At 39.5% G+C, this 24,931-nt stretch overlaps 1 protein-coding gene, 1 long non-coding RNA gene and 2 pseudogenes across 2 annotated transcripts; 1 reads left to right on the top strand and 3 right to left on the bottom strand.

Annotated features, from left to right (window-relative positions):
- Positions 1–1,614: 1,614 nt before the first annotated feature.
- LOC147317968 (UDP-glucuronosyltransferase 2B31 pseudogene) lies at positions 1,615–15,451 on the bottom strand (annotated as a pseudogene).
- On the top strand, positions 7,024–22,760 carry LOC147317966 (SH2 domain-containing protein 3C-like). Its single transcript, XM_086315402.1, has 7 exons — positions 7,024–7,275; positions 16,691–17,151; positions 17,495–17,610; positions 18,118–18,289; positions 20,686–20,797; positions 20,926–21,135; positions 22,308–22,760. Exons 1-7 carry the CDS (start codon positions 7,041–7,043, stop codon positions 22,475–22,477), a joined length of 1,476 nt encoding a protein of 491 aa, XP_086171528.1. The 5' UTR covers positions 7,024–7,040; the 3' UTR covers positions 22,478–22,760.
- Positions 8,288–15,471, bottom strand: LOC147317967 (UDP-glucuronosyltransferase 2A2 pseudogene; annotated as a pseudogene).
- On the bottom strand, positions 20,240–23,193 carry LOC147317965 (uncharacterized). Its single transcript, XR_015131912.1, has 3 exons — positions 22,729–23,193; positions 21,198–21,517; positions 20,240–21,117 (listed from the first exon to the last, which is right to left on the bottom strand). It is a non-coding gene; the product is annotated as an uncharacterized LOC147317965 (long non-coding RNA).
- Between the last annotated feature and the right edge of the window lie 1,738 nt (positions 23,194–24,931).

The raw sequence follows: 24,931 nt of genomic DNA, 5'->3' as shown, positions 1-24,931 counted from the left end.
GATACCCATCCCTACACCTTAGCAAAGGCTTTCTTGCTGCAATTCATCCTGTCAAACCTGCAGCTCAAAGTCTTCTTTTCGTAGTTGAAACTGAGACTTGCTTACTACGACCATTAAGCTGTGCTTGAAGCCGTTGTCCTGTGAGCCGCTTATCATTCAAGCTGTTAACTCACAGAAACTTGTCCTCTGATTCAGTTGTGGCTTTGGGTCTTCCAGACCTCTTCCTGTCAGAGTTTGCCCAGTTTCTGAGTGCCTCTTGATGTTGAAGGAAACTGTACTCACTGACACCTTGACTTTCTTTGCAATTTCTCTGTAGGACAGACCTAAATTTTTAATTGTTATGATGGTCTGGCTCTCTTCCACTGTTAATTGTCTTTTTCTCGCCATTTTTGTAGCAACACACTGCTTTCTGCTGTACAATACTGTTCAACTGATGCTCATTTGGGTCTGGTAACACAGTGTGTTCCCACACTGCTTTTATGCAGACAGAGGGGGGTGTAAGTGATCCAAAAAATTGGGACACCTGTAGGAATTAGTAGCACCAGCTTTCAAGGCTTGATCAACCTCCATTGCTGCAGAACAGCTTTAAATTGTTAACCAATTTAGTGTTCCATGAAGTCTTCTTTAGTTTCAGTAACTAAAAACTTGTATTGATTCAGGTCAAATTAAATAATTTTAGGAAAAACCAATAAGCGTCTTTATTTTTTATTTGAAAGTGACCAAATATTTGTGTTCTTCAGGATGAGACCAATTTGAGCAAATTCGTGAGCCTTTGCGTTCTTCCAGTAAAGTAGTACAGTCCAATATATCACTTTACTCACTTTACTCTGTTTGCATAGGGTTAATGTTAGGGTTGGGGTCAATGCCGATGTCGACTTAGACCTCAAAGTTTAAAAGTAAAAACAATAAGAACTTTTCAAATATTTCATGTTTTAAAAAAAGAAAACAAAAAAGTGTACTTCTCAAATCTGACAAAAAAACTTGACTTCTAAAGAAAACTCACATGATAAATCGGTGTCAGATGAAAAACTTTCCTAAATCCTGAATATATGATTCAAGTACTTAAATACGGAGCCCCGCAAGGGACATTGCAGAAAAAAAAAAAAGAAGAAGATGAACTTCTGCGAGATCTCGCAAAACTTTTGCGAGTACGGTGTTCCCCCCAGCTCTAGTGGGCCTCGACCTCCCGGTCAACTTTGAGCTGGTGGGTAACAGATGTCTCCGAAAACGTCGGTGCACTTTTGCAAATAATTGATGTCTTGATAAAAAGTGCAGATATTTGAAGTTTACACAGCTACATTCATGCCTGTAAATATCTTAAAAGTTTATTTTGTCACCCAGAAAGAGTAATATTAAAACTAAGTAGCCACGAAGGATACACCGACTCAGCCTTCAAATGCGACCTGCGAATGATTGCAGCCTATTTTGCGAGGTTTCACTAAAGTTCATCTTTTTTTTTTTTTTCCTCCAATGTCCCTTGCGGGGCTCTGTAGTTAAATGTAGTTAAGTTAAAAATAAATGTAACAATGGAGACATTGCTGTATATATTTTTTTAAATCAACAAAGTGATCAATAGTGTTCTATGGTAATATGTAATACAGTGCACCAAAATGGTTGTATTAGATTTCAACTTACTTTATTTTCTATTCCAGCAACATTTAAAATAAAGTGGGAAAAATATACAGTACACAGCAGGGCTCTAGACTAACTTTTTGCCATGGGCGTACCGGCACAAAAGTTAGGCGTACACAAATTTTATAATAATTTCTATAATATAATGTGTTTTTCTGGATACACTGTGCTTTTTCAGCATTCAAAGATTGATGACACCGTGTCAGAGCACTGGCTATGAATTTCAGAAGGATCAGGCCTTAACAGAAAAGTTAGCAATAGTTCTTTTCCTATTACAGCTACATCCACTTCTGTCGTGCCTAGGCTGCTCACTAGGGCTGGGTATCATCACTGATTTCTATAATCCATTCGATTCCGGTTTTCAAAGTCCCAATTCGATTCAACTTAGCCTCAGACAGTCAGAAATATTATAATTCTCATCATTTATCAGTACTGACTTCTTCAGAATTGTGAACATCACAGCAGATGCCTTTGTGTGAAAGTAACTGAGAATAAAACACAGAAAAACATGAAGGAGATTTTCCTGGTCTGGCTTTTTATAGCAGATAACCTTAAAAATATTCTACAATGTTCTGCATATAAAGTTTAAATTTCTTCAGTATTGAATAACAGAAAAAACAGGCTTTCTTGTCCGAGGTCATTTAAGTGAAAAAGAAAAAGACAGCAGCCACAGCGCTGTAAACAACAGTAGACTGGTGGGTAATAAGCGAATGAATAACACAGAAAACAGAGATTGGAGACGGGAAACTGTTCTTGAAGTACAGAGAGAGATAGAGAGAGAGCTAACTGTGCATGAAGTGTGATTTTAATAGTCGTGGAAGCAAAACAGCAAAATTCATGACGACATTGATCAAATGTGAAGCGTAGTTTGCTGCTTCTTTTGCTGCTGGCTCGGTGAATTTTGGTTGGAGAGAGACAAAACCTGCAGCTCAGAATCAGCGCAAAAAGACGTAATCACAGCGCGTACCGGACGCATCAGGATCGCTAAGCTCCGACAGCGTGTCCGTCTACGGGCCGTCGGGTGAGAAAGCCGAGAAAGACAAAGTTGATTCTGATGCGTCGGTCCGTTCTGTGTTTACGTCTTTGTGTGGAATCCGTGTACCTGCTCTCATTTGCTGTTTGGTTGTTGTTGAAATGGTTTTGTGAGCTTTAATCTGAGAATCTGGCGTTTCTGGCAAAACACAGTTATATTTAAAAGTCGATTCAGGATTTAATGAATTGATATCGCTTTATTCAAGCTCCTCACCTCCCACTTCCACCTGCACTTTCAACTGGACCACGGCCAATCAGAGAGGTCCCGCCCCTGACTATCTCTGATTGGTTAAGTCCACGATAGGGGCAAAATGTGTGTCTGTTGTTGACCACAGGGAAGGTTGCAGATTTTTTATTTTTTTTTTGCTACCCGAACAGTTGGTCGCACAGGTGCAACCAAATATTTTTTTTTAGTCGCACCACTGAAAAATTTGGTCGCATTTGCGACCAAATTGGTCGCACTCTAGAGCCCTGCACAGTGAACTTCAGTTACTTGCACACTGTTTCTATATTACTGTGAATATGTTGGTCAGGTTACAGAAGTTTTTTTTTTTTTAATAAATTTGAAAAATATCTCCAAAAAAGTCTTGTGAAATTTCTGCAGCAATACATGTAATAAAATATATTCTATAGTTGAGCACTGCACGAGGCCAAACTCTTCTTATGTGCTCTTAATAACGCATTAAACATCATCACCATACAGGCATGAGAAACATTTAATTGTCTTCCTGTTTAACTGTTAGACAATTTTAGGAAATGTGGTGATTCTTAAAGTGTTTAGAACAGCAAAATATTCAAAATCATATTAATTTAAACCCACAACTCATTCCTTTACTTATTTTCTACTTTGTCACCAAACTTTCCTGCAATGTATTTCCGTTTCAAAGTTTCAAGATCCAAATGCAAATAAACAAAAAGACATCTAAAATATGAGTAGACTGAGGTCATTAGAAAATGTGAGGTTTGTATTGTTGCACTGAGCTGCACACACTCAAGGTTGTTACACTACCAGTACAAATTTATCTCTGTTCTTCTCCTGAATAGACAACAGATGGCAAGCATACACAGTTTGTAACACAATCATCATTCCTTTTTGACTTTGTTTCTGTAAAATAACTTACGCAATAGAAACCTGACTGCTGATATAAAAATGGTAAATACTAGCAGAATAACTGCCAGCAGAAAGGCTGCCACATCGATCGAGTAGTACTGGATGCTGGACATCTTGTAAGACTCCGTTCTTAAGTGCGCCGCTCCTTTGTGCCGCATGACAAACTCGATCCAGAACATGGCTCGGTCCAGCAGTTTCATAGGCTGATCTCTTTGGATGCTGGACAGCTTCTTCATTTTCTCCCTGTAGGATGGTTGGTAGAGTACCTCCTTTAGCGCCTCCAAGAAGTTTTCTTTGTTCACTGTTGCAATATCAAGGACTTTGGCCACACCTCTTGCTTTCATCCTGAAGAAGTTATCAGCCTGGTCAAACATAAGTGGCAGGCCAACCAGGGGCACACCGTGGTAAACGGCCTCCTGTATCCCATTGGTGCCTCCATGGGCCACAAACACTCTGGTCTTGGGGTGACCCAGGAGGTCATTTTGGGGTAACCAGTCCAAGATTCGCGTGTTATTACCAAGGGTGGATGGTCTTTTGCCTTTGTGCCTCCAAATCACCTTCTGAGGAAGTTCTGCAAAAGCAGCAGCAATGTCTTCAGCGATGTCCTCTGGAAGTTCTTCTACCAGCGTCCCCAGTGTCATCACAATGACACCATGTTCACCTGAGCTCTGCACAAAGTCCTCTAGCTCTTTAGACAGGGGCTTGGAGGGTTTGCACTGAAATCCTGACATGTAGACAACGTTTGGCATTGAGGGTCGAGGGAACTCAAAGGTGAAATCGTTTCTCATCAACCAGATGTCTGCTGACTGAAACAGCTCCATGTAATGTACATCACTGCCAAAATGACGATGGACAAATGGTTTGTAGTTTGGTTCTGTGACGTACCAAATTTGAAAACATGTGAAGAAAAAGTAGAGCATATTCTGGACACGCTGAATGAAAGTCATCTTGTCAGTCAGCTCTGACCCTGGTATGGGGATGTAAGAGAGTGGGGAAGGTGCAATTGCTAGATGGCCTTCACCCTGAATAGTCCATCGGACATTAAAGACAAGTGGAAGACCCAAACGATGAGCCATAAGAACACCTGTACCAATCGTAGGATCAGTCAGAACCAAATCATATTTGGCATCACGGAGGCTCTGCATCAGGTTGGTATCCTCAAACATGCGTTCCACCATCTCAAGCACCTTCTTATTCATTTCATAAAACTCTTTCACTAAATCATATTCCATTGATAAACGTGTCCAAAGAGAAGCACCTTGTCGACGCATGATTAGTGTTTTCATAACAAATCCCCCAAAACGCTCTTCATCAAATCCGGCCGAGGAATTTATAGTGATGGTCTTGTAGTGAGGGGACTCTGACTTGATGTACCAGGTGTCGTTTGGCCGCACCACTGTGACTTCATGACCTCTGGAGTGAAGCTCTGCGATGATGATATTCATGTTGATCCAGTGACTTTCATCCACAGGGAACACCAAGACTTTCCCTCCATTTACCAACAATGTAGAGCATAGCAGCACTGCAAGTGCCAGGAAGTTTGAATGGCACATCTCTGAAAGAGATTCTGACAAAAATGTCAAGATGTTAGATTATTTCTTAAGCAAATGGTTTGAGTTCAAGAGCTTGTATCACCCTAATAACTAATGACAGATATACCTGAGATAAAGTTTAAGTTGGGAAAATATGGACTGGCCAATATATAAACTTGGAGGTCAGATGTATTTGCCAGGTCTCCTTTGGTTTTGGCTTTTAAGATAAAAACTCAGATTTAAAGGTTAAGTTATAGATGTAGATTATTATCTTAAAGTCATGAGCCTCTTACTCACAGCAGTGAGTATCTCCTACTGTTGATCTCATTATTGATAAGTTAGTGACTTTGCCGCTAAATTTTCATACCTTTTTAACACCATAGTCACAAAGAAACAGCAAAACAGGAAATAATTTCTGTATGACTAAACAATGATTCCAACAAAAAACGTGAAACTTGTCCTCTTGATTAGAGTTAATTTCAAACGTTACAATCAGCTAAACCTTTTTGTACTTTATTTGAATTCTAGAGTCAACATTTATATATGTAAACTTCATTGATTCTTATGAATATTCATGTTTAACATTTAATCTTTTACTTTTTGTTTTTAAATATGACTTTGCTCATTATCTGTTTTCTTTTAAGAGATAAGTTAAAGTTTGTGTTCCTTCAGTAAATAGAGGCTGACAAGAAGTTTGGGAGCTAGAGACGAGCATGTTGCACAGTAAAGGTGATTGTGGTGTGGAACCCCAGACTGTTAATATGATCTTAATTAAAGTGTAAATATGAGGGAAAAAAAGGCAGAATTCACTGTAACATTTGAAAAAATAAATAAATAAATAAAATAAAATAATGAAATGCGGGTGAATTTGAGAAACTAAAGTGAAACTCTAAACACTATGAGATTGTCCTACAAGTCTTCTTTGGTTTCAATAACTAAAAACTTGCATTGATTCAGGTCAAATTAAATAATGTAAGGAAACACCGATAAGCTTCTTTATTTCTTATTAGAAAGTGATGGAAAATTTCTGTTCTTCAGGATAAGACCAGTTTGAACAAATTCTTCAGCTTTCACGTTCTTCCAGTAAAGTGATACAGTCCAATACTTCACTTTACTCACGCATCAAATAAGACGTTAGTGCTTCATGAAAGGTAATCACGTTAAACCTAACCCTTCATAGTTTTTCATATATCATCAGTGAGAATGTTTAGTAGTTTTTTGTCTGATGATCAAAACCTTAGGAAACAGTTTTAAATAAATACTGCTCGGGGTTGGGGGTAATTGCTGATGATGACTTCGACCTCAAAAAGTTTAAGAGTAAAAACAATAAGAACTTTTAAAATGTTTCATGTAACAAAATGGTAAAGCTGAAACTTGACAAAAATAGTGACTTCAATTATCCCTCAATAAAAAAAGAAAAATTGCATAATAAATAGGTGTCAGATGGAAAACTTTAATGAATCCTGAATATATGTTTTAACTAGTTAAATGTAGTCATGTTATTAAATTTAACAATGAAGACATTTCTGTATTTATTTTTTGTTAAAACAGCAAAGTGATGAATAGTGATCCATAGTTAAATGTAATAAAGTGCGTGTATCAAGTTGTATCAGCTTTCAAATTACTTTATTTTGTATAGGGCTTTGGAGCGTGATGTCACGGGGGTGGGCGTGGAAAGGATTTTGGCCCGATCCGCCATTTTGGGGGTCTAAATAAGGAGCGAAAGCATAGCCATGGTTCGTACTTGCTGTGTGGTCAGCTGCAATGTTCGATCTTACGACCGGCACGGGAATAAGTTTGGATTGTCTTTTTATGCTTTCCCAACCTGGAAGCAACATGAAGGAGCTCATGTATCGGATGTTACCAAACGAAGGCGTCTAGCCTGGATAGCAGCCGTGAGACGAGCTGATATCAAGTTCTGTTACGTCTCCAGATATCAGTTGGTGTGCTCAAGACATTTTCATTCCGGTAAGTTCTAAATATGTTCACATCACACTTTATAGCTGAATAATATCATCGTTGGTGGTCTCGGAAGTTATAGAAATTGCGATCAAACATCGAATGGAGTGACTTGATTGGTTGATGTAAAGACAATAAATGAAATGAGACAGGAAGGACACAAATTGGCGTTAATAATTTGCCCAATTATCAATGTGTTAATTTGCATGTACTTTACAATTACGGGCATATAATATGATAACGATATTTTAGCAGTTCAATGATAAATGTATAACATTAATTATGGTGGGGGGTGGAAAATGGCTATTTCACTCGATGCACTCCAGCTGACTTACTTTGACGACGTACTCAGAGTTTGGCGGCTTGAAAATAGCCAAATCTTGCACCCAGCCATTTGTAAATTGGATGTGCGCCTCCAGTGACTTGTAATTACGAAACTGGTTCGCTGTGTAAGCGCTTACTCCACAAACAAGATACGTGAAGATATCGGGGTAGGACAGTGGCGGTAAGTCGTCTGGGTCTTTACTCCACTGCCGTATTTCATATGGGTCCAGATTTGCGATGCACTTTATTTTTTTCAAGTACCGCTGCTTCGCCTCTGGACGCAATCGGTCTCTATACCGTCCGTTTTCTTTTGAGCTGCTTTTAAGCATGTTTCTTCGTCGTTCCAACACAGTGTGTTTGTTTTGATTCGTAGACCCCGAAAATGGAGCTGCGCTCCCACAATGCATTGCGGCGTGACGTCAACTCCAAAGCCCTATTCCAACAACGTTTAAAATAGAGTGGGAAAATATACAGTACATAGTGAACTTCAGCTACTTGCACACTGGTTCTATATTACTGTGAATAAGTTGGTCAGGATACATAAGTTTTAGTAATAAATTTAAAAAATATCACCATAAAATTCTGTGAAATTTCTACAAAAATACATATAAAAACAATATATTCTATTGTTGAGAACTGCATGAGACCAAACTCTTCTTATGTGCTCTTAATAAAGGATTAGGCATCATCACCATACGACAGTCAGAAACATTTAATTGTGTCCCTGTTTAACGGTTAGACAATTGTAGGAAATGTGGTGATTCTTAAAGTGTTTAAACAGCAGACTATTCCAAATCAAATGAATATAAACCCATAACTGATTCATTGATTTGCTTGCTTCATTTACTAACTTTTCCCTGAACAACACTGAAAATAATTTCTATTTTAAGTTTTTAAGATACTGACAAATAAGCAAAAATACATCTGAAATATGGCTAGACTGAGGTCATTAGAAAATGTGAGATTTGTATAGCTGAATTGAGCTGCACACACACTCAGGTTTGTTACACTACCAGTACAAATTTATCTCTGTCCTTCTTCTGAATAGAGAACAGTCGACAAGCATACAATTTTTGCAAAACAATCATCATTCCTTTTTGACTTTGTTTCTGTAAAATAACTTATGCAACAGAAACTTGACTGCTGAAATAAAAATGGTAAATACTAGCAGAATAACTGTAAGCAGAAAGGCTGCTACATCGATCGAGTAGTACTGGATGCTGGACATCTTGTAAGACTCCGTCCTTAAGTGCGCCGCTCCTTTGTGCCGCATGACAAACTCGATCCAGAACATGGCTCGGTCCAGCGGTTTCATAGGCTGATCTCTTTGGATGCTGGACAGCTTCTTCATCTTCTCCCTGTAGGATGGTTGGTAGAGTACCTCCTTTAGCGCCTCCAAGAAGTTTTCTTTGTTCACTGTTGCAATATCAAGGACTTTGGCCACACCTCTTGCTTTCATCCTGACGAAGTTATCAGCCTGGTCAAACATAAGTGGCAGGCCAATCAGGGGCACACCGTGGTAAACGGCCTCCTGTATCCCATTGGTGCCTCCATGGGCCACAAACACTCTGGTCTTGGGGTGACCCAGGAGGTCATTTTGGGGCAACCAGTCCAAAATTAATGTGTTATTACCCAGGGTGGATGGTCTTTTGCCTTTGTGCCTCCAAATCACCTTCTGAGGAAGTTCTGCAAAAGCAGCAGTAATGCCTTCAGCGATGTCCTCTGGAAGTTCTTCTACCAGCGTCCCCAGTGTCATCACAATGACACCATGTTCACCCGAGCTCTGCACAAAGTCCTCTAGCTCTTTAGACAGGGGCTTGGAGGGTTTGCACTGAAATCCTGACATGTAGACAACGTTTGGCATTGAGGGTCGAGGGAACTCAAAGGTGAAATCGTTTCTCATCAACCAGATGTCTGCTGACTGAAACAGCTCCATGTAATGTACATCACTGCCAAAATGACGATGGACAAATGGTTTGTAGTTTGATTCTGTCATATACCAAATTTTTAAAGTTGAGAAGAAAAAGTAGAGCATATTCTGGACACGCTGAATGAAAGTCATCTTGTCAGTCAGCTCTGACCCTGGTATGGGGATGTAAGAGAGTGGGGAAGGTGCAATTGCTAGATGGCCTTCACCCTGAATAGTCCATCGGACATTAAAGACAAGTGGAAGATGCAGACGGTGAGCCATAAGAACACCTGTACCAATCGTAGGATCAGTCAGAACCAAATCATATTTGGCATCACGGAGGCTCTGCATCAGGTTGTTATCCTCAAACATTCCCTCCACCATCTCAAGCACCTTGACATGTATTTGATACAACTGTTTCACTAAGTCATGCTCCATTGATAATCGAGTCCACAGTGAAGCACCTTGTCGACGCATGATTAGTGTTTTCATAACAAATCCCCCATAACGCTCTTCATCAAATCCGGTTGAGGAATTTATAGTGATGGTTTTGTAGTGAGGGGACTCTGACTTGATGTACCAGGTGTCGTTTGGCCGCACCACTGTGACTTCATGACCTCTGGAGTGAAGCTCTGCGATGATGATATTCATGTTGATCCAGTGACTTCCATCCACAGGGAACACCAAGACTTTCCCTCCATTTACCAATAATGTAGAGCATAGCAGCACTGCAAGTGCCAGCAAGTTTGGATGGCACATCTCTGAAAGAGATTCTGACAAAGATGTCAAGATGTTAAATCTCTCCTTCTGTTTAGTAAGGGCCTTGAGTTTAAGGGTTTCTATGAACTTAAAAACAAACAAAAACTAGAAAAATTTGCATTTCCTGCGAAAATGCAGTGTGGATGCTTTAAAGCTGAAGCTGTATGCAAAAAGTAGGTGAAAAAACTGAAAAGTTGCAGAAATTGTAAAAACTTTGCAGAAGCAAAAGAACTTTGCTAAAATGTAATAACTTAGCAGAACTGCAATATCTTAGAGGAAACATAATACTTGGCAGAAATACAATAGCATAGCAGAACTTAGCAGAAATATTGTAACTTACCAGAAACATAACTTCTCAAAAATACAAGAATTTAGGAGAAATAGTATAAGATAACAGAAAGAATATATTTAGCCAAAAATACTTGAACATTACAGAAACACTATGATTTAGAAAAATAGTACAACACAGCAGAAATACTGTGATTTACCAGAGACACTGTGATGAACTATGAATATTGTAATTTTAAATTAAGACTATGTTTTAGCAAAAATATTATAATTTGGCAGAAATACTATCATTTGGCAGAAATACTATGATAAAGCACAAATACTCTGGTTTAGCACAAATATTATAACATAGCAGAAATACAATTATATAGCAGAAATGCTATATTTAGAAAGAAAAATATAATATAGTAGAAATACTATGATTTAGCAGAAATACTACAATATAGCATAATAACAATGATTTGGAACAAATACTATGATTGAGCAGAATAGCAATAACTGAAGTAGAAATATTGGAAAAGTAAAATGACAAGATGAAAAAAAAACAGAACATGGTTAAGTTCCCTCAAAACTAATTGTTGTTCACCTGTGAAAAAAAATAAAGAAATAAAAATAAATTAAAAAACAAGAAGAAACAGCCAACAGATACACATAAAATCAAATATGTATACACAAATGCACAGAGAGAGAGACACACAGAGGGTCTATGCCAGTCAACCAGTCTGTATATATTATGTTTTTCCAACAATGAGATGCTGCCCTAAAGTGGGTCTCTCTCTCTCTATTACACACACACACACACACACACACACACACACACACACACACACACACACACACACACACACACACACTGGGTGAGAGAAGTAAGTTTCTAGCTCAGTCAAGCAGCCTGGGAGCTGCTGAATTTGAATCCACCAATCAGAGAGCCTGTGCGCTTTTTCCCGCCAAAACAGGTGCACGCAGCACAGAGAGACACAGGATTTTTGCAGTCTATTTCTCATAATGACAACTTCCCTCAAACAAATGACCATAATTTCCTAACCGTAGGGGTTAGAACGGTCATTCTTACACCGTTTTGTTCAGAAGAGATTGGGGAATCTTCAAGTGTTGACAATTTATCATTAAAATATGAATTTTTAGAGATATATGACATGGATGACTTGTTGACTTAGAAGCCACGAATTCCCCAATATGCAAATTTGAATGCCTCAGTCCACATATATGATTGGCTGGCTGGGAAGCCGTGCAGGCCCTGATTTGTGGATTTGAATTCCTCAGCCCTCAGATATGATTGGCTGGCTTAGAAGCCATGAAGGCCCCAATATGCAAATTTGAATGCCTCAGCCCACATATATGATTGGCTGGGAAGCCGTGCAGGCCCTGATTTGAAAATTTGAATGTCCCAGTCCTCACAGAGGATTGGCTGCCTTGGGACTTGGCAGTAATATATAGAAATAGTATGATTAAGAATAAAAACTACATTTACCAGAAATACTATGTTTTAGCACAAATACTATAAAAAGCAGAAATACTATAATTTAGCAGAAATACTATATTAAGCACAAATCCTATAAAAAGCAGAAATAGTATGATTAAGCATAAATACTACATTTAGTAGAAATACTATGTTTTAGCACAAATACTATAAAAAGAAGAAATACTATATTAAGCAATATAAATATCCTATAAAAATCCTATAAAAAGCAAAAATATTGTACTATGATTTGGTAGAAAAATTATAATTAATCAGAAATACTATATTTGACACAAATCTTATAAAATAGCAGAAATAGTATGATTTAGCACAATAGTAATAATTTAAACAGAAAAACAGAAACAGCAAAATGGACAGCTGAAAAAATGCTGAACGTGCTAAGGGTCCTTCAAATATACTTGTTAAATGAAAAAAATCGGCAAAAAAAATATATAACAGCCACACAATCACAAATATGGACACATATGGAAACACACATGCACAGAGAGAGACACACACAAGATCCAATTCAGTCAACCACTCTAAATATATTGAATTTGAATCTTACAATGAGATCATCCCATTAAAAGGCTCTCTCTCTCTCTCTCTCTCGCTGTCTCACACACACACACACACACACACACACACACACACACACACACACACACACACACACACACACACACACACACACACACACAGGGAGAGAGAAGCAAGTTCTCAGTCAAGCAGCCTGGGAGCTGCTGAATTTGAATCCACCAATCAGAGAGGCTGTGCACCTGTTTTGGCGGGAAAAAGTGCACAGCCTCTCTGATTGGTGGATTCAAATTCAGCAGCTCCCAGGCTGCTTGACTGAGAACTTGCTTCTCTCTCCGTGTGTGTGTGTGTGTGTGTGTGTGTGTGTGTGTGTGTGTGTGTGTGTGTGTGTGTGTGTGAGACAGCGAGAGAGAGAGAGAGAGAGAGAGAGAGAGCCTTTTAATTTCTCATAATGACGACTCCCCTCAAACAAATGACCATAATTTCCTAACCGTAGGAGCTAGAACGGTCATTCTTACACCGTTTTGTTCAGAAGAGATGGGGGAATCTTAAAGTGTTGACAATTTATCATTAAAATATGAATTATTAAAGATATTTGACTTCTAATGCACCATAACTGAGTAGAGCGAAGCAAAAACTGCCTTGACTTGCCCTCAAACAACGCTTTGTAACTCTAAATCTATTTGGAGTATCGATATCATTCTTTCACCATAAGAGACAGCAGGCTTTGGTGAACAGTCATGGAAATTTTCAGGTCTCTGTGGAAATCCAACAAAAAGTTATGACGAGAGAAAAAAGTGGTTCATTTCCAGAGTTTGAAATCTGAAGAAATCTGAGCGAAGGACGAATTTCCTACCCTCAAACAAACGTAATTCATGGCCAAATGGTAATAGGTGAGAAAAAAAATCTTAAATTGTGAGCGTCAGGAGTGTCTGAAGATATACCGGGACAAGCCTCATGTCTTAACTTTGCTTCGTTAAGGAGATATGACGATTCGAATATGCCTCTCATTACAGAAATGCAGCGGTGATTTTGAACAAACTCTCCATTGACTTTATATGGAGAGTTTTCTGACTTTGTGTTGGTCTGAGGAGATTTGCCAAAATTCTATAAATCCCACAACAATGATAGTGACATTTTCTGAAAGCCAGCAAAAATACCTACATTTTGATGTATAATGTGTGGAAGTTGAGTGAAAATTGAGCAAGTAGCAAGAAGTTGTTCGGACATGAAGAGAAGACTGCAAAACCTTCAGTGGCACACTGGAAGCCAAGAGCACAGCAACCATAACAACGCATGTATTTTGTGAAAAATCAAAAAAAATGAAACTCAAAACTTTAAGAGGCATAAAAGTAAAATGGTAAAAGATTTGAAAAAGCTGAATAATACATGAATAGCCCAATAATTTGTGAACATTTAAAAGTTAAAGTTTCATTGTGTGGATGCCTGAATAGGCATCCACACAATAAAGTAGGATAAAGAATAAAGAGAAACAGGAAAACAATAGTGTGGATGCCTTTAAGCATCCACACAATGATTTAGAAAATTCCTTCCTGCATACACACTGGAAGATATTGGCAGTGATGTAGTGACTCCAGATCAAGAAATGACAATGGATTTCTGCAACCTGCAATGATGACAACCAAAAAGTTATGAATGTTTAAGAACACATTAGATGCTATCTAGTGATTCTTATTAAACATAAGAATGACAGTCAAATCCAAGAGGCCAATTTATTTTCCTGATTAGAAGTCGGGATGTACTTAAAAAGGTAACTTCTGAGCCTTGTAATTTCACTTTGGGAATGTGGCATTGTAAAATACTGTGGTATTTTACAATGTACATCATTAGTGATCTAGATTACTAATCTGAGTAAATAACATAACTCAGTCATTTCAGTTTATGTTTGACAGCAAAGGTTGCCGTATAGCTAAAACCACCCTGATTCACACCACCACCAGTCTTTCTACAAAAGATTTCCAGTTGTTTTTCACTAAGCTGAGGCACCCTACTTTAATACTTGCATAGCTTCCAGATTTTCTGCAGCTCACTGGTTCAACTGCAGTGTGAAAATTCCTGCCTCTAAATCTCAGGAGGTTTAAAAGCAGGCAACAAAGCTGTTTTTTGTTCCCTGTTTCACAGCTGCCAGCATTAGTGGGTATGAAATTATAAAGCAATTATAAAGCAACAATTATAAATATTGTAAAAGCTGCCATTGAAAGACCTTTTGTGCTTGCAAGACTTAACATTTTTTCCTTAGTTCCAAAATTAAAATAATCAAAACAAAACTTTATAAGAAAAATCTTTCTGTTTTGCATCAAAAAAAGTAACTCCATGTTCTCTCTGTATTTAATTTGAGAAAGTCTGAACTTGTGTGACCTTTGAAGCTTCCTTCTTTTTTTCGAAAGAAAACAAATTTCCAAGCTGAAATGCATCCGATTCCAAAACAATTCATTCTTTTTCTTGCTTTTGTTCCTTGTGATCAGAACAAACTATGACTGTGAATGAGGATGGTTTATATAGTGAGATTCCTCCATGCAATCATAAAGCTCAGCCTTGTTATTGTTGAGAGGAGACATCTGGGAAATATTCTGTTCCTCTGTGAGAATCCATATGCTACTACTTAGCTGGTCGGTCATGCATATTTCAGAACAGAACTCGCAGCGTAACTACACAAAGAAATGCTCTAAAACAGCATTAAAGGTATTTGGGGTTTACATTAAAATGCCATTTTATCTTCTAAAACTCTTGCTGATTTTGGGTTTTTGATCTAAGTACTTACCTAGAGCGTCCCTGTAAAAAGATCTCACGTTTCAACCAGAGCCTGTTGGTTGTGTGTCCAGCCTGCTTCACCGGTCTCTGAGTGAATGACTGCCATCGGGCTCTGGTTCAGAGCCTTTTGTAGTTTTCAGCAGCAAGGTTGGTTGTATAAGAGAAAACTGGATCAAATGTTGTGAACTCTGATCTATAGATGTAGTAGATAACACTGTTGCTACAGGTTACTACAGACAAAGGCAAGTGTATCTGAAATGAATGAATGGTTTTGGGTGAAGACATTTGAGGATAAAATGGAAGTAATTGAAAAATTGGAGGCAACATAGAAATAAACTGTTGTAATTGAGTGTGATGTAAGTAGAAGGTTATTGGCGTGCATTAATCAAACAGTGTGTTCAAATAGTGAGTTCATCTACATGATCTTCATTACCTCGCCCTCTGACTTAAAAAAGTGAACGTGTTGTTTCACAAGACAAATAAATTGCACATTAAAGCAAATAGCAGGCCATGAGTTAATGATCAGGAAAAAAAACATTAACAAGAAAAAATTCCCAAGTAAAGCTGCAATAGAGTTCGAAAGAGTTAATGCAAGTCTTCAAAAGATACATTATACTGTAGGTGTGTCCTATTAATAGACTAATTAATTAAATGATTCACATGATTCTACTGGATGTCCTCACACGGTAGATTAATTGCAGTCAGAGACAACAATTAAAGATAAAAAGGAATCTACATTTCTGTTTATTAAAAAACAAATTGAGCAGCGCCGCTTGATATTAACTGACATGACTGAGTGAAGTCAAAGAAACCAAGACGGTGAATAAACTAAATGACATGAAAGTAAAGATCCAAATCGGGGAGAGAAATATCATGGCACCAGTAAACTCAGTCTAGACAATAATGAAGGCAGAAATAAACTGACAGAAAGGAAGTGAAAATGCAGAAAGCAAAAAAGAAATTATCCTTCAAAATAAAGCAGGAACTAAACTGGAAAAGGGAAACACCAAGACACAGACTAAGGTGAAAATAAGAGGCGCACAAATATGAAAGTTTACCATTAATTAACTATGAGTCAACCCAAAAGCCATGATGGTATAATATTCCTCTCTGCCTTAGAGCCCTAAATTAATTGTTCAAAACTATTAACCACAGTGATCAGCTATACTGATGATATTTCTATCAGTATATTTCATTGTCATGGGTTCATTAGTCTATAATAATCATCCACATAGAATGTGCCACTTCCTCTTATTATGTATCTCAAGTAGTGTCCGAAATGTATATATTTATTCTGCTTTATTCGGATAAATATTTGTAAACATCTTTTTCCTAATTTTCCCTCCCTTCTTCTTCAGCCCCCACATCCAGAACTCCGTCCAGCAGCCGGACTCCCACTGTGACTCCGTCCCTGCCGAGGCGCTCGGACACCGTCCAACCTCTGCCCTCTCCCAGCAGCACCCTACAGAGACAGCATCTTGACAGACCCCAACCTCACCACACCCAGGTCTCTCCCTCCTCTCATGCAGACGGGAGCTGCTACACAGAGCTGTACCCTGGTCCTCAGAGCTATGTGGAGAGGCTGCAGGCAGAAGAGGGGTCAGCGGGAGTCGACCCACTGAGGGCCGAGGATGGGAATGTGTACTTTTCACCTGTGGTGGAGACGGTCTCCTGTTTCAAACCCAGCAGGTACCAGTCACCACTGATGGGAAAAGAGAATAAGCCTCTAGAAGTGGGCGTCCTGCGGAGGGTGAAGGAGCTTCTGGTGGAGGTCGATCCCAGGACAATGGCCAAACACATCACCAAGGCTGACTGCATGGTACTGTTTATAGCTGCTCTAATCAATATTTGTAAAGTAATAGGGACTTTTTTAAGGATGGACTGCAGCTCTGCAGAAAGGTTTAGGGATTTCTTTATTTTAGTCTGAACGCAGTGGCAACTATGCTGAAGGAAATCTAGGGCTAGCTATGCGTTAGTGATAACAGGTAAACTATGGGGTATTTGTTTGAATGCAAATTCTAAACCATTTCTAAATCAAAGTGTTACTGATGTGTGAAAACATGCAGATGTTTCAGGAGATTTTAAAGTGTATTTTCCTGCTCATCCTGTTTCCGCTAACTGAAATCTAATGCAGCAGTTCTTACATCTGTGTGTGTTCCTAGGTGGCCAGAATTCTGGAGGTCACGCCAGAGGTGCAAAGAATGATGGGCGTTACCTCCGGGATGGAGCTGCTCACGCTGCCACATGGACAACAGTTAAGACTAGACCTGCTGGAGAGGTGAATACTGTTCAACCAGTTCAGCTGTTCATTAGCGTGATAGAACGGTGTATATCTGACATGAGCCTTATTAGACTTTTGTCCACCAAGTTGGTTTTTAGTTATCTGCAAATTTATCTACTATCAAATGTTTTTACAAACTGGAACCATAAACTATAATGCTGCTAATTAAGTTAGTAGACTAGACTAGAGAGACCAACCTGGCTTTGTTACCAGGCTATAAGACTTTCTGCTGTTAAGTGGGGCATTTATACACAGGAGTGTCACAACAGCAATGACATGGTGTGTTATTCCTAATTTATTCATAGTAATTTATAATTCTTTCCATCTTTTTTTTAGCCTTCTTTTAACTACGTGATTTATTTAGTCATATGTCTGCTTTCCCTTTCAATGTTGTCTCCCTATTCCTGCTGTTGGAAGTCTTGTTCTGACTTTAAGGATCTCTTTAAGCAAAGTGTGATCACTGTGTGGGCTGACATGACCTGATATAACATAACATTCCTGCAGGTTTCAAACCATGTCGATTATGTTGGCTGTGCACGTGTTGGGCTGCACGGGGACGACTGAAGAACGAGCCTGCCTGCTTCACAAAATCATCCAAATCGCTGCTGAGCTCAAGAGCACAATGGGCAATATGTTTGGCTTCGCTGCAGTCATGAGAGCCTTGGAGCTTCCGCAGGTAAACATGCACTGCACGGAGCTTTGGTTATTTGTGTTCATGGAGATAGGGGAAGCACGCAGGAAACAGCCGGAAGAGCAAGGGATGTGTAACAAAGGTTGCCCGGGGTAAAGTTAAACCAGGGTATAGGTAAGAGATTAACAAATATTGACTTAATGGAACAGCGTAGTACAACAAACATGAGGCTGTAACCCCTTGCCTACTGTGTATACTGATAAGGGCGCAATCATGGCTCAAAGAGTTGGCAGTTCGTCTTGTAACCGGAAGGTTGCCGGTTCAATTCAATTCAATTCAATTTTATTTATATAGCGCCAAATCACAACAAAAGTCGCCTCAAGGCGCTTCATAGATACAGAGAAAAACCCAACAATCATATGACCCCCTATGAGCAAGCACTTTGGCGACAGTGCGAAGGGAAAAACTCCCTTTTAACAGGAAGAAACCTCCGGCAGAACCAGGCTCAGGGAGGGGCGGGGCCATCTGCTGCGACCGGTTGGGGTGAGAGAAGGAAGACAGGATAAAAGACATGCTGTGGAAGAGATTCAATTAAATTCAATTCAATTTTATTTATATAGCGCCAAATCACAACAAAAGTCGCCTCAAGGCGCTTCATAGATACAGAGAAAAACCCAACAATCATATGACCCCCTATGAGCAAGCACTTTGGCGACAGTGGGAAGGAAAAACTCCCTTTTAACAGGAAGAAACCTCCGGCAGAACCAGGCTCAGGGAGGGGCGGCCATCTGCTGCGACCGGTTGGTGTGAGAGAAGGAAGACAGGATAAAAGACATGCTGTGGAAGAAAGACAGAGATTAATAACAGATATGATTCAATGCAGAGAGGTCTATTAATACATAGTGAGTGAGAAAGGTGACTGGAAAGGAAAAACTCAATGCATCATGGGAATCCCCCGGCAGCCTACGTCTATTGCAGTGTAACTAAGGGAGGATTCAGGGTCACCTGGTCCAGCCCTAACTATGCTTTAGCAAAAAGGAAAGTTTTAAGCCTGATCTTGAAAGCAGAGCTAGTGTCTGTCTCCCGAATCCAAACTGGAAGCTGGTTCCACAGAAGAGGGGCCTGAAAACTGAAGGCTCTGCCTCCCATTCTACTTGTAAATACTCTAGGAACAACAAGTAGGCCTGCAGAGCGAGAGCGAAGTGCTCTAATAGAGTGATATGGTACTACAAGGTCATTAAGATAAGATGGGGCCTGATTATTTAAGACCTTGTATGTGAGGAGCAGGATTTTGAATTCAATTCTGGATTTAACAGGAAGCCAATGAAGGGAAGCCAAAACAGGAGAAATATGCTCTCTCTTTCTAGTCCCTGCTAGGACTCTTGCTGCAGCATTTTGGATTAGCTGAAGGCTTTTCAGCGAGTTTTTTGGACATCCTGATAATAATGAATTACAGTCGTCCAGCCTGGAAGTAATAAATGCATGAACTAGTTTTTCAGCGTCACTCTGAGACAGGATATTTCTAACTTTAGAGATGTTGCGCAAATGGAAGACCGCAGTCTTACATATTTGTTTAATATGTGACTGTCCGAGCCCCGGGCCTTGGGCAAGACACTTCACCTACCGCCTACTGGTGATGGCCAGAGGGGCTGATGGCCCAATATGGCAGCCTCGCTTCTGTCAGTCTGCCCCAGGGCAGCCGTGGCTACAACTGTAGCTTGCCACCACCAGTGTGTGAATGTGAGAGTGAATGAATAGTGGAATTGTACAGCGCTTTGAGGGCCCCAAAAAGTGCTATATAAATGCAATCCATTATTATTATTATTATTATTATTATTATTATTATTATTATTATTATTACTGTGACTCACCTTTAGTGAAGATGCTTAATTTCAGGAATAGCTAAGAGGCCCACTGATATTTAATGTTATCACTTACATGATTTAGCCTTCGGCCTTCTTTTGGGTTTCCCTGCCTCAAGGTGTCAGGCTGTAAAATGTCACAATTCTGATATCAGGGCGCTTCATCACATCCTCAAACAAAAGGTGCAAAGTCATTTATTGATAACTTATTAACTTTTCAGTGATTTTATTAACTCAAATGCAGAAAAGTTTCTTCATTTTATATTTTTTCTTAGTTATTGTTAATATATATTTTTAACTTGGCCTGTCTTTTCTGGCAAAGTTTCTGTATATATTCAAAACTGTCTTTACATAAAAAAAGACATCACCTCTGAATATTTTTAGGAATCATATACATCTCAACTATATTTTCAGACTGAAAAAAATAAAGACAGGGACAATTTCTATAAGATTAGCTGTCAAACAATTGTGGGTTCAGCTGTGCAGGTAATACAAATAGTAAGACAAATTGAATAAAACAAATATATACAAAACGAGAGGAAGGCACAAAAGCAATAGTGTTGTTCTTCGGTCTTTCAGGTGTCCCGTCTGCAGGAGACTTGGATGGCGTTACGGCAGCGGCACACAGAAGGTGCCATTCTCTATGAAAAAACTCTCAGGCCATTTATGAAGAGCCTGAACGATGGAAGAGGTAGAGCGTCTCCTGAACTCGACACCACATGATAAAAGCATGGAGAAACAATTCCTGCTCATATCTTGGTGCTGCACCATTGTTTCCACAACAAACATGATCTCTGTATCTGTCTTTCAACTCTCCAGAAAGCTGTCCGCTGTCCAACACCACTTTCCCCCACGTCCTCCCTCTTCTGACTCTGATGGAGAAGAATGCAGTGGTGGGTGAGGAGGGGACAGAACTATGGGAGACGGTGGAAGTTGGGGTGGAAGTGGTCATGTTCCACCTCGGGGCGGCGAGAACCATTGCCCAGCTAGGGGGCATCTACCGCTCTAACGCTGAGAGCAAATTACAAGGTGAGAGACGAAAACAAAATGCAGTATGTCTGCTTTATAACATTAGCAAATTAAATACAAACCTTTAGAAAATTTAAACACGAAAGACCACAGGGATCCGTCTTGGGACCTGCTGTATTTACTCTCCACACAGTTGCCATTCCACTGCAGGAACACGGATCGCATGTTAGGTGCTGCAGCTTACTGCTGTTCTTCATGTTGTTTCTAATGTGCTTTCACGTTTTCCCCTTTCTTTTTTTAAATACTGCTTTCCTCAAGTTTTAGTAGAAAAGTAGCCTAGCATTTCTTAGCAGCCACTTAAGCGTTGGTAGCCTAGAGCATGTTTTTTTTCTTTTTTCAATCTGGAAAAAGGCCAACACACTGGTTCCAACCAGGTGGCAACCTGCAATAAAATATAATAAAGTCAGATTGAGGCATGCATGAAATGCATGCAAGTCAAACTACATTTGAAACCTTTTATTGAAGAGACTGGTACATGCTGCAGCATTAAATAATCTGATTATAAAAAATCATTAGGAAAAGTGTTTTAATTTCCTAAATCCCATTCTAAGGTCATTCTTGATCTGATGGTTTATTTTAAGTTGATATTTAAGTTTATGTTTATTTAAGTTTATATTATTATTAATCAGTAAGAAATAGCTTCACGCCTGGTAGGCCAAATGAACAACCCAAGGCTGTATAGTGAACTGCAAGAACTTCCTCTTTCACTTCCTGTAAATAAACTCTTCCTTTCTTCTTCTGCTCCTGATGGGGTCTTCATCCATCAGGAGCACCCTATGCCCTATGGGTATGATGTCATGTCACCTCTTGTCACGCCAACCGCAGGTCTCACTTCCATGTAATAAAACTTCTCTTTCGCTCTGGCTTCTGTCACACATCACCCCTCGTGCTCATCCACACCCCCTCCACCCTGGCTTCACTCTCTTCTTCACCTTTCTTGTGCACTTTATGTCTATTCTGATAGTTGACCTCTGATATTTAAACTCTACCTTCATTACCTCTGCTCCTTGCAGCTTCCCTGTCCATCCCTCTTATTCACACACATATATTCTGTTCTTGTTCATGTTTGAGACAGGTCCAGTTACAGGGACCTCTGTGGTAGAAATGGTAGTCTCTGGTTCCTTTCTACACTCCTGTGCTGCTAATAATGTTAAACTGATGTGATGTTGCAGGTTTCGGGGAGCAGGCCGAAGTCCTGGAGCTTTTCCTGACTGATTTCCAGATGCGGCTGCTGTGGGGGAGCCGGGGGGCCGAGGAGCAACAGGCTCTGCGATACTCTAAGTTTGACCAGGTGCTCACCGCCCTGTCCAACAAGCTGGAGCCACCCATCAGACGACACTGACCCCAGCACTGTTTTTAGAGGCCTTGTTTATGAGCTCATGCCTACATACATGGACAATTACTGTGTTGGACACTGAGAAGCTCCTCCACTGAAAGCTCATTAAAAGGGAAAGCGCTGTGATCTTTCAAACAAGGAGGCTTCCTAAGCGTGTAGACACCAGAACGAAGCAGTGCACTCACTTAGTTCAAATCTGTCACATGTAGCAGACCGGGATACTTGAAGAGTGAGACTGAAATTTTATAAATGCTTACCTTCCCATACCAGCACTTTTCCAGTTCCTTTGAAGCTAAACTGATGTAACTCAAGGTTGAGGAACTTTGTCTGAAAGCTTCAGCAGAATGACGACAGTTTGTGAAAGAAACCACTAAATGCTTTGATGGAGTCTCCAGAGGGTGTTTTTATTTTTGACTGAGGACTTGCACTCCTTCAACAACGTCACAGATCAACATTGTCCTGTGTTAGTTTACCTAACAAAGGACTGCATGTACTCCACAGTGGCACAGGGCGACATGATTTGGAAGTGTAAATATTTGGTGCCCTTTAGGTTACCGAGGCTGTGCCTCAGTCTGATAGGCTCATGTTTGTAAATGTTTTAATCTCCCTAAAGGCTGGACCTTAGCTAAATCCACAAACATATGTCACATTGTAGAATGTAATAACAGAATAACTGTACATCTGTATTTCAGTTTTTGTTTAGTTTTTTGTATCTTTTCAATTATTAGGATTTTATAATTTGAAGAGATTATTAAATGTAATCTGGGGTCAGTTCGTGTTTCCTCTTTGTTTCCTTTTCTTCTTATTATAACAATGTCACTTTTAATGTAAGGGGAGTGAACTGATCCTAACTGCACGAGTACGGCACACAGGTGCAGATCATTTTTGTAATCTTAAACAGTTTTACTTTTTATTTATCAAAAAGTGTAAATAAACATTTATTTCACTGGAGGTTGTTTTATTGAATAAAAACAGTCATGCTTGTGAGCTAGCTGGCAACTCGAGCCGCGCTGCAGCATACACACTAACATGCCTCACTTTCCCCGGGCCATATAACAAAGCCAACCTCTACTTTTTGTGGTCTATTTAGCTGTAAATTTCCCCTCTCTGCCTTTGACATGTCGGTGCTGAAGCTTTTCTAAATCACTGCCCTACTGTTTCAACGCTTCCACCATTAAAGCTTTTACCTACAGGCTTGAGGAGGTTACCGATCACTCCCCAATGTCAGTCTGTGTGTAGCATATTTTTGCGGAGTGATGAACTCGGGCCCTAAATACCAAACTCTTCCTGTATTCTTCTACTGTGGTGAATTTACATTTCAAAGTGAATCACCTGCTTCTAAACTCAGTTACAATCAGGAAAATGAAATTAACAAAACCACTTCAGATTTTTGACACTCATTAGTTAAACTGCAGGAAAAGACATAAAGACCTTGATGACCTGTAACTTTGCGATTCTAAATTCAGATAAAACTGAGGCTATTGTAATAGGACCTAAAGTCTAATATGATGAGAAATATGATATCTTACTCTGGATGGCATTACCTTGGCCTCCAGTAACACTGTGAGGAACCTTGGAATATGTAGGACTACTTACTACCATTTGCTCAATATCTCTAAAATACCTGTTTACTTGTAAACTTGTTATTAATTTCTGTCTCTCTTCCCAAGCATGCCTTTTGTCCTGTCTTCCTCCCCTCACCTCAATCGGTCACTGCAGATGACCCCGCCCCTCCCTGAGCCTGGTTCTGCCGGAGGTTTCTTCCTGTTAAAAGGGAGTTTTTCCTTCCCACTGTCGCTAAAGTGCTTGCTCATAGGGGGTCATATTGATTGTTGGGGGTTTTCTCTGTATGTATTGTAGGGACTACCTTCCAATATAAAGTGCCTTGAGGCGACTGTTGTTGTGATTTGGCGCTGTATAAATAAAATTGAATTGAATTGAATTAAAAATTCATGATTTTTCTTTTAGGGTAACATGTACATGAGTACAAAAAATATACAAACAAATCATGGAAATGCATCATTAAAAATGTGTCTGTGCCAAAACCCATATATATAAACCCAGGTAGAGAACACTGAACATAAAGTTCAAGTTTTAAGTGAAGATTCTAAGTTTAAAAACTTAAGCAAGGGGAGCAACAGAATAAATTAAAAGAGCTGCAGAAGACGTAACAGAAATGTGTAGAGATAACACATCACAAGAGAATGACAGGTCTATTTTTTACACTGTGAGCTGAACAGGGATGGGAAACAGGAGACAGCTGGAAGCAATGAAGACAATCAGTCAAAAAGTCTGAGTCAAGAAACTAGAGAAAATGATCAGAGTATAAAGGAAAACAACCCAACTACAAAGAACAGCAAGAAAACTCTCATTAAAAATGATACAGTGGAACACTGGTTAGGTGAAAAGAGTCCCTAGAGTGATAAACCAAAGACAGGAAGTCAAAACACTAAAACGCTC

Source organism: Aulonocara sp. 'chitande type north' Nkhata Bay, linkage group LG12 (assembly GCF_057382095.1).
Source record: "Aulonocara sp. 'chitande type north' Nkhata Bay isolate Kocher_YH1m ecotype deep benthic linkage group LG12, A_spYH_male_GT1.1, whole genome shotgun sequence".
Lineage (NCBI taxonomy): Eukaryota > Metazoa > Chordata > Actinopteri > Cichliformes > Cichlidae > Aulonocara > Aulonocara sp. 'chitande type north' Nkhata Bay.
Note: the sequence above shows the minus strand (reverse complement) of the source record. Positions and strands in the feature narration are given on the sequence as shown.